This window comes from Calliphora vicina, chromosome 5 (genome assembly GCF_958450345.1).
Source record: "Calliphora vicina chromosome 5, idCalVici1.1, whole genome shotgun sequence".
NCBI lineage: Eukaryota > Metazoa > Arthropoda > Insecta > Diptera > Calliphoridae > Calliphora > Calliphora vicina.
In genome coordinates, this window is record NC_088784.1 from 113,743,260 (window position 1) to 113,757,514 (window position 14,255).

Below are 14,255 nucleotides of genomic sequence, written 5' to 3' on the forward strand. Positions count from 1 at the left end.
ATTGATTGTATCCAGTTGCTACTGTTGCCTACAACATGGTGTGCCTCAAACTGCAGCACATTACAACATCATGTAAGTGCTTTTCTCAAAGTTTAATACAATTCAATTAAAAAAATTGTAAAATGTTGATTTATTTTTTATACCACTACAATAATATTTTGCAAAAAGTATTACTGCAATTATTTATAGACTACATATATTTTGACAAAAATCTACTGAATCAAATTTATGTTGTTTGAAATCTATAAGTCTTCATATGTTTAAATTTCATAAGTTTAAGAATATCCTAAAATGTTGTATTTGTTTGTGATATATCTAAACACTTATGAAATACGATGCATCTTTTAAACTATTCTGTCATACATTTATTAAATTTTTCATATACAGACTGGGAATAATTTCAGAATATTTAAATAACCATAATTGCATTAACAAAAGTACATATCATATTTGAATGTAAATTTGGTATTAGAAAAGAAATTGCGAAATCTGCCTGTAAAAAGAAGACTTTGACATAAACAAATTAAGAACATCTTTTAAAAAATACCCAGCGAGAATGTAATTGTAATAAATTACAGAAACTTTTCTTTAAAGTTTTATTCATTGGAAAGTTTAAAGCACGTGCAGACAAATATACAAATGAATAAATACACACATTCATAACATCACATTACAATACAATTATTTTGTGTACACAAATATTGTACGTAATTTGCTGTTAACTTGCAAGTACGAACGATTAAATAAATATTTGCTCCAAATGACAAATAAAATACTGTTTTTCTTTTCTTTCTTTAAAGTTTTGATTTTATATGCCAGTAAATTAGAAGAATGAAATGGAAAGTATATAAAAAATTGTTAAAGATTTATTTGACGGTCGTGAAAGCAGAACGCAACAAGCACACACAAGCCTCTTCCGAAAACACACTTTGGTTTGATGGCATTCGGTTGGTGGGTTTTTAGGCTCTAAATACGTTTAAATTAATTGGTAAAATTTACATTATACCAATATTTGCTTTTCCTTTCAATAGCAAATGAAAACACAACCTCACACAATTTTTGGTTTGTTTTTCCTGTAGAACAAACAAGATTTTTCTAATTTACGCTAATAGGAAGTATTGGCAGCATATGTGCTTCATTTTACAGACAAGAGCGACAATAAATGTGTGCAGGAAAGTACACACGCATCCATCAAATGGCACAAGTTACAACAAGTGATTGATGGCCCATAAATTAGTCATTTCTATGCAAGTGTTTATGTGAGAGTTTGTATGTGTACCAATTGTGGATTTCAACTAGAGTAAATGTCCTTGTCAATTTCGATAAACATAAAAGAGGATTTATATTTCATAGAAGAAATAACAACTTTGCTACATCCTTAACTTTGAAGGGTATTCCAAATTGTAATTCCTTTCGTTTTTTTCTATCACTTTCATGTTTATACCCATTACTAGAAAAACCTTGAGTAAATCTCCTTAAAACAGTCTCTTGGCAGATTTAAGACTCAGGTAAAAATAACAATATCTGCAAATTTACTGATAAGAAGAAGTGGCCAAGATTAAGATTATTTGGAAAAGCAAGAATAGATTTTTTTTGGAAAATTACACACAATGATTTATTATGTGTTGGTCATAGTAAACATGAATTAGCATATTGTGTTTGATTTTAAGCTTTACAATATATGGTAATAGAATTGGATTGATTTAAATTTCAAGCATTTGCAATACTTACATCTTTATCTCCTAATCTCTCCACACGACAATGCAGGAAACCCGTCTGACCCACTGTTACTGTGATATTTCGCGGGACATCAAAGTCAAAATATGGCAACAAATTTGTTGATGACACTGTTGTTGTAACATCTAACGACGACGAATACGACGTTGAATACGTTGTTGTCAAGGACTCTGAAAATAGAGAAGCAAAACGTGCAAACCAAATAAATAAAATGTTTAAAAACAAAACATCAACATCACTTCGTATATTAGATCAAAAAAGGCTTAAAAGCAGCAAAAAATTCCCTAAAACTAGTATGTATTAGACACATACACAACACACTTATACATACAGATAACAACAACAGCTACCAACAGCAACTTTGTTTGTTTGGTAATATAAATTGATGTTGACATTTTTCGTGACATATGTGAATTTATGTTAATGTCTTTTTAGGCGCCAGATTTATTTTTTTTTTCATGCAAGGGATTTTTTACTTGGTTAGTGGTAACATTGTTTACCAAATATTAATAACTTTGTTCATACAACACTTAAGAGTAAATAGAAAAATAATGTAAAGGACTTTAATAGTTAAAATCATAAAAAAAAATCAGATGAAGTGAACGAAAGGAAAGATAAGTATATATAAATGTATTCTTAACATTAACTTGCAGTTTTACAACAAGAGCGAGTTATTAGTACATTTTTTACACGCTACCTTTTACTTTTACGTTTAATTCATTTGGCTTGACTTATGATAATTTTCTTCTTGTTATACAATATATTACAGTACATAATTATGCAACTTTTGAAATAAGTTTTAATTTTGGAATAATAAATAAACCTCAGGATATATGTACATATGCCTAACTTTCAGACTAAAAATCGAAAAAAAAAATATTTTTCACAAAAAACTGCATTATGTTCTCATTGTTCGAAATGAAATCACTATCCAAACTTTGAAAATGTATCAGTAACACATTTAATTATAAATACAATGTTTATAAATGTATGTATGTCTGTTATGTTGTATTCATTTGAAAAAACTAATTTAATATTTTTTGTGTGTAAGTTAAAATTTTCATATACTTTTTCATATGACAAATATTTTGAAATAACAAAAAACTATTTTTATTTCCTGAAGATGCTACACTAGGGTGGCCCTTAATAAACGAAAGTTTGATTTTTGGCCATTCTCACCCCCCAGTTTGGTGAACATTAGTAAAAAAATCAAAAAAATTTTAGGTAATTCGGTTTGAGATGCATTTACAAGGGGAAAATATCAATTTTTGCCTTTAAAAAATTACTTTTGCAATTTAATTTAGAAATGTGTACCCAATTATCGTTCTAATAAGACATAAAAAACCGAAATTGGTCGAAAAATGTTAAAGTTAGTAAAAATTCGCCAGGCCATTAACGTGTCTCAGGCAACTAGAACAAGAAATGTAGGAACAAAATTAACATATTTTGAAAAATATTAAAATAAAAGTTAATTTTTACTTAAAATATGTCCATATTTACTTGTATATGAGTTTTTGTCTAACTTTAAAATTTTTTGACCAACTTCTGTTTTTATTGCGTACACATTTCTATTCTTTTAAATTAAATGCAAAAGTAATTTTTTAATGGCAAAATTTTTACAAAAACTGATAAAAATGCATTTTTTCCGCTTGCATCTCAAAACTTCAGAGGGCTTGCGGCACGTCTTAACCCCAACCGATTTACCTAAAACCGATTTAACTAAAAAAATTTTCAGGATGATTTTTTTACTAATGTTTACCAAACTGGAGGGTGAGAATGGTCAAAATCCAACATTCGCTTATTAAGGGCCACCATAATGCTACACATTGATGTAGCGAAATATCGAAATAGAAATAAAAACATTTTTATAAAAAAGACCTTAAGCTAAAATAATTATTATATTAAAGTGTAATAAAAATGCCAAATAAAGGAAAATAACCATTAAAATAAAATTTTTTTAAACTTTTACATTACTCTATTGAACATAAAGCCTGCATAAGTAAATTCTATTTTTTAAAATAATAATAAATAAAAAATATTTTAAAACCATAATTTTCTGATGTTTGTGGAGATTTCTGTGAGATAATCCTTTAGAATTTCACTAGGAATTTACATCAGAACTCGTACGACAAGTTTGAAACATTTACGAATTTCCCCCGTTAAGATTTCTTGACAACAACTCAAACAAATTTCGGTACAATGTACCGAAATCGGTCACTTGTGCAGACGGTAGGTACGAATTTCGACCAAATTCGGCAACAAATATTTAATATGTTATTAATTATTTTAGTAGTCTTTTCTGAAATACTTCGATGTACATAAAGTGTGTAGAGTGTAGGCCTCATATTAGTGGGTGGTAAAAAAACATGTTGATCTACAACTGTCTTTCTGGTTAACCGATATATCACATTTTCAACATCAATCATTTAAGTAAAAACTACGGTTGTCAATTATTCAAGTTCACATTTTTTTTATTTTTCAAACGAATAATGAGTAAAATATTATTCGAATAATTTAATAAAATATATTCTTTAAAACAAGTTCTGATATTGGTGCGTTAATTCAAAATCGATTGGAAAATTATTGTAGTTAGTCGTTTCTAATAAACTTGTCATAAAATTATAAACTATTGGTCTTGTTTCATTTGTTTTTCATATTGTTTTTTTTTTTCAAATTTAACTTTTGTTTTAAATTTTAACTTCAAAATTATTTTTTTTAACTATTCGATTAATCGACAACTATTGATCAAATAATTGTTTATTCTGAATCGAATAAAAAATATATTTTTCTCGTTTGCTCGAATGACAACCCTAGTAAAAACTCATACATACAAGTAGCTACACGAATATTGTTTACAATTCAACTAATTAGACAATATGTTTTGTATCAGTCTTTGGAAATCATTAGATTCCATTGTGTCAAAAATATAACACGAACATTAAATTTCTCCACTCAACAACTTTATGTTAACTCTGACAACTGATTTTGTGGTTTTATCTAGAAACACGAAAGAAATACAAAATATGTTTTCCAAGTGACAGTATCATTTGTGGCAAATGCGTTGTTGTTGTTGAAGTATTTCTACAATTGTATTCGTGTTTTTGTGTGAGTGTTTGATTTCATATAGTTTCACCGCTCTAATACATGAACAAGGAAATTAAAAGGACCACAAGAACTAAAACAACGTCAGCAATAACAATGTAAACAAAAATATGCTGAATATACTTCATACAGACGTATTTACCATAGATGAAGACATAGACAAGAACCTCGAAAGAAAAAATTTAAAAATGTAAAAATTGGAAACACTCGTGTCAAAGACCTAACTCAGTTGTCAAAAACCTAAGTGGTGAGAATGTGGGTGCGTTCTTAAATTCAGTAAAATTGTGCATCACTGACGCAATGACCGGCAAACTATTGCAACAGTTTCATACAGTTCTCTACTAAAACATGTTAACCACCTATGAGTTTTTACAATATATTAAGGTTTTGTACATAAAATACGGATTACTTAATTAATTTGTTATTGTTTTAAATTTTAAGAATATCTAGTTATGCCCAATTTTTAAAATTTCGGCTTTCCGTTTGTTGAGATATTATAAAAACCTACACAATATATGTATGTGTGTATGTGTTTACACTAGGGCTATAACATTTTTTAAATAATTTTTTTCCAAATATGAAAATGCATCTAGTATAGTCATATATATAAATTATTTAAAATAAATGCTATTATTTTTTCGCGGTTGTTAAAAAAATTCACCCACAGTTTTTAATTTTTTTTTAAAATTATATTAATTATCAATTGATATCATATACATATCAACCTGATTACAGTTCTATGAAAGATTTCAAATTAATATATCTGTTCCAAAATAACCGAAACTAATATTACAGTAAATAACACAGTATTTATCATAGCGAAGTGCGAGGGTCAACATTTGGTTATAGCCCTAATGTACTGTACATATGTATTTTGTATTATGTATACATAACTCAGTTGCTAATGGTTTATATAAAGTGACCAACCACAACATGTACATACAAAAACACACACACATAAACTGTTACACGGAGACACATGAATTTACATGGCATTTTAGCATTATAACAAATTTCACATTGCAACCATAGTTGCCAGATGATTTGGGTTCAAAATCGTCAAATTTTGAAGAAAAAAAAATCGTAAAAATCTTTCATTTCGAAATCGACAATAAATCGCTAAAATTAAAAAAATACACACTATTTTCAATAAATGACATATGTTTTATATTTTATTTTTACTATAAATTAATTGTTTAATTAACATTTTATTAATAAAGTATGAAGATGTTTTATCAACTTCGATTTCTAAGCGGTAGAAACCTGATTTGAATTTCACTAACTCCATTTCTATGCGAACGATGACTCGAACGGCAAGTCGAGTGAACACTTAAAGGTTTTTATACAAAATTATGTTAGACTCTTCGAACACAAAAGTCAAAATCAGTCACTTTCAGTTTGGTTTTCTAACTTAGTCTAAAGATAGCTTTCGATATAGAGGCATTTAATTTAAAACGACTGCGACTTTGCTTCGAGATTGAGTAACATAAGTTACTCATACAAATAGAGCATGAATTTAACAAAAATGTAAATCAATTGAATTTTTTTTTTCTAATAAAGTTTTTAAGAAACTTTTAAAAAATTTTTGGAGTAGTCCTTTGAAATACTTTATTTCAAATAGATGAAACAAAAAAAGTTTTTCTAAATTAGTTAAGTCGTCAAAATGACGTGATCAGGCAAATCAGGCAACCGAGTATGTACGGTATATATTATATCAAGTTGATGTAAATTTTAGATTGAAAGGAATGCAAGAAATGAGGTTTTATGATGACAATACCATAGACCATCATTACTACTAATTTGACACATCAAATAATTTCCTATTTACAATCATTCTTAAGGTCCTTGGTCCTTTCAAATGCTTCAGTAAAGTACTTTTTAGGAGCTCAAATTGTTAGTAATAATTTCAAATGTTTTAATAACTCATATACTCTTGATAAAATATTGCTTCATGTTAAACAAGAATATATTTTTTTTTTAAATTCGACCTCAATTAGATGTCCTAGCATCTCTTAAAATTAATTAATTAAATCTGTTTTCATCTCTGCATGTGTGTTTGTTCTAATACTAAATACTGTAGAAAAAATATCGCTTTGTAATAAAAAAAGCAACAGGGTTTTTTTAAGTTCGACCCAAATAAGATTTAAAGATATTACAATAAAAAGAAAATAGTTAATTAACAGACTATCCACTTCTGTATGTGTTTTTGAATATATATTCATTGCATAAAATACGAATAAACTGCACAATCCAATGAAACAAATAAAAATAATATTTATACAGAAAACATTTAGTATTTGGCCATGTTTTACGTAAGTATTTTTGTGTATGTATTTATAAGCATTTATTCAATTTATTGCCAATATATTTACAAGTAACTTGTTTTCACTTAAGTAAAATGCATAAACTATAATAAAATACAGAGCAAAAGCAAAAACTGAAACTGAAAAAACAGCATAAAAACAAAATCAATATAAATTGCTTTTGCTAAACAAAAAACTATATAGAAAATAGTATTGAAAGTGTATTGAAAAAAGTTAAAAAAAAAATGAGAAACTTTTTAAGTAGAAAATTTTTGAGGTAGTTCAAAGTAATTTCTTATACTCGTATTATAAACTATAAAAGATTCAAAGATTCTGTTCTTTTTGCGTTTTATTTTAAGTTTTTTCTTCACTCTCAGTGTTCTATTGTTCACAAACAAAGAGCAGTTCTGTCAGTGTGTGTATTTGTGTTTTTGTCCTGCTTTTAAAGGATGGAGGCAAACTAAATTCAGATCAATTTTTTCTCTATCTTTTATTTTTAGTTATTTTTTATTTCTTATTTTTTAGTGATACAAGTAAAGTTTTCTTTCAACCCACAACAAAAGCTGTTGAAAGTAGCTTGGTCAGCCAGACAGTGAACCAACAACCGAATCAAACAATCAACCGAACTCAACAACCATACAAACCAAGAGACCAAGTGGTTTTTCCTTCCACTGCCACCCCTTCTTTATGGTTTTATGTTCATATTTTCTTCAGAATTTTTTTTTTTTTGGTTTTTATCTATTATTTAACTGTGAACATTTTACAACAGATTTTGTTGCTGTGTTTTGTCGTTGTTTGGTTTTGTACTTAATAAAAAAAATAAAAATAATTCCAAGGAAACGAAAACATTAAAAAATTCTCATACGCAGAAAGACTTTAATAACAACAAGAGCTAAAATTAAAGCAGACTTCAAGGCGTCCATTAGAAAATATCTTCATCTTCATCATAAATCAACCCTTAGCCAAAAATTATTTAATGCTTTAATAGAGGACGTTCTTACTTTAGTCCATATCGGACACGATGTATTCAAATAAATATTCAGGACTAGCTGACCCGACAGACGTTGTCGTGTCCACGTTATACACATGCTTGTGTTCGATTTGTGAATTTGTTAGGAGCGGTTTGAAACGGTAAAAATAGTTAAAAAGAAAAAAAACGTATTATTCAGGCCTGTTCTGAAATTCAGGTGATTTCAAATCACTAATCGTTTTTAAATCACACGTGTGATTTGTGCCTGTTCTATAAATCACAAATTTTAGAATTTTTCGGTGTGATTTTAAAAACCGAAATCACAAGAAAACATTGTTCAAAAATATTATTTTTAAATTGACACAAAAAACTATTAAAATTTTTACTGTTATCAATAAACTTAAAAAAATAAATAAATTTAGATTTTAAATAGTTAGTTAACTTATGTACATAAATTAATTATATTTTTCGTCAAATTAATTATATTTGTTACTCTGGCAAGCTACTTTGTATTGTCCAACTAAATCAGAAATAGAAAATCACAAAAATGAACTAAATTTTTACAGCAGAAGACACATCTTTAAAAATTTGTATGGTTTTTTTAATGAAATATCTAATTTTACTTTTATTTTATTACAAAAATCGACAGCCACTTAGCTGAACGTTTTAAAATCACAAAATTATGTGCACAGAACACCATTTTTGTGGTTTCAAACCACTTCTATAAAATGTGATTTGAAGAACATACCTGAAGTATAAACCGATTTTAACAACTAATATCTCGTTCTTGTCTACATAAAATTGTCTATAAATTGCCGTGCAAAAAAAATAGTGTTTCATAAACAAAATTTAAAATAACTATTGTTGAATTTGAAAAATTACGAAAAAAATAAAAAAGAAAGCCAAATTATTTATAAAAACTTAAACAATTTCTAGGAATATAGATCTTATACATACATATTATGAAAGCTTAATTCTTTACCTAACTATAATTGTTTAAAATTTTGAAATCGGTCTAAAAATGTGTGAGTTAGAGGTACTAAAGTACTACGACCTAAGTACTACGACCTAACCTAAAACAGTTTTTGCAAAATAACTAAAAAATTTGAGGGTGTTTCAAAATCTTTGAAAACGGTTTTAGTATGTCCTCACCTAGGCCTACAACCTCCACTAGGTGGCTTCTCAAGTTCTGACAAAAAGTGTCATTTTGTAGCAGAGTGTAATTTTTATTCATATAGGACATAGAATAAAATATATATAGAAGCGCCACTGAGAGACAAAGAACCTAAGTTTGTTGTCAAAAACCTAAGTCTTGCAACAACAGAATACATGTAAATCAATGTACATATTTTGAATTTTTATATAAGTAATTGAATTTGGTTTGAAAAATGAGTGATCACAGATCGAGCTCCTTTTCTTGATTAAACGCTTATTGGCAAAGTTATTATCGAATTTTGGTCAGAAACATGAGTGCTCACAGATCGAGCTCTTTTTCCTGATTAATCGCTTGTTGGCCAAGTTAGCGAATTTAGATATTTCGAGTTTTTATATAAAAAATCGATTTTTGGTGACAGATTGAGCTCCTTTTCTTGATTGAACGCTTATTGGCCAAGATATTAGCAAATTTAGATATTTTGAGTTTTTATATAAAAAATTGATTTTTGGTCAGAAATATGAGTGATCACAGATCGAGCTCCTTTTCTTGATTAAACGCTTATTGGCCAAGTTATTATCGATTTAAGCTATTGTGAGTTTTTATATAAGTTATCGAATTTTGGTCTGAAATATGATTGATTACAGACCGATGTATTTTGCAGATGTATTTAATAAGTGGGCGTATTAGTGGACGTGGACAATTTTTATTTATGTAAAAACTTTTGCGGATTAAAAAAAATTAGTTAAATCGCTCCAGTCATCCTGAGATTTTAGATATATCGAAAAAAATTGGCGTGGTAAATTTCTCTTTCAGTAAAAACCTAAATTGTATTACTATGATCATTTAATCAAAAAATTAGCCAAATCGATAGCCGTTTTCCGATTTTAGATAAATCGAAAAAAGTGGGCGTAAAAGTGGGTGTGGTATATTTTTCATTCCGTAAAAACCTAAGTTGGGCTATGACCAACATTTTAATCGGTCTGGCCGTTCTCTACTGATGCAATTACCAACGAACGACATTTGATTTTTATTTACATTGATTTAATAAATTTATTTGTAAGAATCATCCAGAGACGCGTATTAATTGCAAAACTAACGTAACTTAAGTTTCATTTGTGAAGTGCAGGATAAGGGTTAAGTTGATTTTTATTTGCAAAATTTTCAAAATTATCAAGTTTTAAGCGTTATGTATGTATGAATATCTCGGTTTGTTTTCTTTTAATACATTTCTCCATCTCAATAAAATTAATTGCTTATTTTAGAAAAAATTTAGTTTTATGTGCTAAATTCACAATTTAATTGTTGTTATATTTATAAATCGAGTTACCAGTAATTCCGTTAAAATGTTATAACCAGTCAAAGTAGAAATTTCTAAAAATAATAGGTTGTGGCGAACTAAAAACTTTACATTCTTTACAGTACTATGCCCAAGTACTTCAATAATTTGATACAGTGTCTGTGTTGTTTAGTTCACCTATGAGAAGTAGGTATATGAATTACGATAAATTGGTGTGCCGCTATTAGTACTATGGTGCATAAACCAGACAAGCCACAGAATTCATTTGTTATTTAATCTCTCTAAGGAGTGAAATGTAAACAAAAAATAAGAACATTAATTTTCCATACAAACTACTTTAAATTGTGTTAAGAAATGTTCAATTTGAATTTAATAAACTTAAGATAATTTCATGTTCACTTCTGCATTATGTTAAGGGACAAGCGTAGAATTCAGAAATATTTTAGTAAAAATTATCCCTTAAGCTAATCCTGAAACCAAAAAAATATCTACACAGTTTTGTAGCCCTGGTAAACTACTAATTTCTGAGTACGTTTTTAAATAATCGTAAAAATGTACAATATTTTTGATAATTTAAAAAAAGTACCCCAAATATTAAAAAATTCTGTAATTTACCATATATCGGTTTTTATCACCAACATTTATTTTAACAAGAACTTTTTACAAGAATATTTTTATTCGTTACAAATTTTTGTTTTCCAAAAATTTTGAATGGTATTTATTAGGTAAAATTTTAAAAATTCCATTTTGAAATATCGGAAATACTTATCGTAAAAAAATTAATCTGTGTAAAAGATATACTTTTTATAAATAAATGTCAAGCGAGTGACATGACGAAACACACTATAGTTTTAATATTGAATACTGCAAAAATAAATCTTTTTTTGAAATATCTTTTTTTTTATATTTTTATTTGAGATCTAGTTTCAAAGAAACATTAAGCAAATATTTTAAAAATTTAACAATTAACTTAACTTATTGAGGTCGAGTGAACTCAATAAACAAAAATATACAGTTATATATAAATGTTTTATTTTAAAATTATAAATAAATTATTATAATATTCTCTATTTTCTAAAAGGGGGATCAAGTACGTGATATCTTTTAAGTCTTTTTATTATTTATGAAAGATATATATTATTTATGATAGATAAATCACAGATTTTAATCTGGCTAAATCAAGAAATGTAAAGATATAAAATAAAGAACCTAAAAAATGCATTAAACGAAAGTCAATCAGTATTGGAGCAATCAATATTTAGTTTAAATAACAATTACCATAAGGCACCTTAAATTATTTAAACCAAATTATGTTTATATTAAATCTCCTCTTCATAATGAAAGTTTTATGAAACAAAAATCCAATTATAAAGGTGTGTTATAAACAATTAATAAAATAAAAGCTGTGTTATGAATAAGAGGGTAAATGCGTTTATTTCTATTAAAGACGACTTTATTATTTTGGCCTAAAACTATTTATTTTGCCACCTTTCAAAAAGTGCGAATGAGCGATGTTGTTTTGTAACCCCAAAAATTACAAAATAAATCAATAGTAATTAGGGTTTGGGTTTGAGAGACATTGACATCGACTACACTCGCTCTTAAGAGGCTTTATAAGGATATTAAGTATTTTTGTTTTGTACACAAACTACTTGATTAATTATTTAGCAGAATTAACTTAAATTTGTATCACTTCGTTTAATTAGTTTTTATTACAATTTAATTAAAAAAGCAAAATGAACGACAAGGAAGAAAAAAACAATCAAATCAAACATATGTTTCATTTTTAGCTGTGGAAATTTATTCACTCATTAACATTATATTTTACAAAAATTCCTCTCAAGTCCCTGAAAGTGAAAGAGAATATTTCCAGGGTTTCTCATATAAAAATTCTGTTTTGTTGAAGTCCATAGAGTACGGAAATATTTATAGTTTTTCTCGATCACTTCGTTTTAGTTCTTAAAGTTACCACTTAAATTTTTGGAATTTAATTTTTTTAATAATCATTAAAAGTTCGTACTTTTTATAATGCATAAGGAAAAAATATTTTCTAATAATTTAATAAAATAAATTGGAAAACAATTGAACGGGCCAGGTAGATCCGCAGACAATATTATAGGTATGCCGAATTTCCACATTCTAAGTCTTCTTGGGTTCTAAATCTCTAAAAAGAAGAAAATATACATAAGAGCGAAATATTACATATCTTATCTTTTTTATATATGGGGCATTTCATGTCAAATGAACCAACTTTTGAAATCGATGTCTTCCGATCGGGATGAAATTTGTACCAAGGTTAGTTCTATTGGATAGTAATTTGGACACAATTTTTCAACAAGATCGGTCGAGAACTCTCTGAGTTAGAGGGTCAAAATTTGACATTTTGGTCAAGCAAGTGTTTTTCTTATCCATATAACTTATTACGTATTGTTCTTAGCAAAATGTGTCCCAAATAGTTTAATAATACTTAAAAAAAAAAAAAAAATTAATAATTTTTTTCCGAAATCAAAAACGTTTTTGACTTTTTTTTTCAAAATGGGCCCTTTAAGAAAAAACACCCTCTAACTCAGAGAGTTCTCGACGGATCTTGTTGAAAAATTGTGTCTAAATTACTATCCAATTGGTGCAAATTTCATCCCGATCGGAAGACATCGATTTTAAAAGTTGGTTCTCTTGACATGAAATTCTCCATATATAATTCTTCTGTACGTGTGTTAGTAATAGAACTGCCCCTTAACGGCTGGGCCGATTTCGATGAAATTTTTTGTGTGTGTTCGACTGGGTGCACGAATGGTTTGGATTCACGATTAACCTATAGAGGTACAATGAAGGTGGCACCTCCCATACGAAGTAAACATTTATTAATTTTATTTTATATATTTATAAATATTTTGAGTGTGAGCCGATAACCTTTTTTACTATGCATTTCAATTCAGTTTTCGGTATTATTTTTATTATTATTATTATATTTATTATTTCAGTTTCTTGAGAAATATAATTGGAAAAATATTGTTGTTACCTTTACAATTCTCTCATAGTTCAAACAATTACGAACTGTACATCCCAAAGTATAAAAAAATATTATTTTCGAAATTGATTTTTATGTCTTCCTTATCAGTAGTAATAGAGCCTACTCTTAATTATACCACTAATATACATACATATATTTGTATGTATTTTAAATATAGAGTATATACTCTTATCACTATGGTGAAGGGGAATAAATAACAGATGTTTTGTTGGCAATTTGTAATGAGGTAAATGAATTATATTAAAGCACTTGTACGAGTATGCATGACCTTAAAATCTTAATGATGGTACATAAATACATTGGTAAAATGAAATCATTTCATTTTAGTTGTTGTTTCATACAAATCCGATGTACCTTGAAAATGTGATGTTTGCGTAGAAATTTCATGTCTGAATGTGATTACGCCACAATTCCCAGTGGCGTGTAAAATGGTTAAAAAAAATACAAATAGACATGTTGTAAATTATGAGTTATATTCACAATCAGAGATATTTTTTAATTTCATTTCTACTCGCAACAACAACCTGCACCATGCAAATTATTTGCAAATATAAATCAAATCTAATTATGAAAAATACCTCATCTCCCCCTACAACATTCACAGAATTTACTAAAAAAAATAAATGTACATACATATTACCTTAATATAGACAGGCCCT

General features: G+C 27.6%; 1 protein-coding gene across 1 annotated transcript in view; it reads right to left on the reverse strand.

The window, feature by feature from the left end:
* Nucleotides 1–14,255, reverse strand: part of dpr1 (defective proboscis extension response 1) — a 215,374-nt gene that overhangs the window by 81,438 nt on the left and 119,681 nt on the right. The window contains exon 2 of the mRNA XM_065513057.1: nucleotides 1,732–1,907. Coding sequence (XP_065369129.1) covers nucleotides 1,732–1,907 — 176 coding nt within the window. The remainder of the gene's footprint in view (nucleotides 1–1,731; nucleotides 1,908–14,255) is intronic.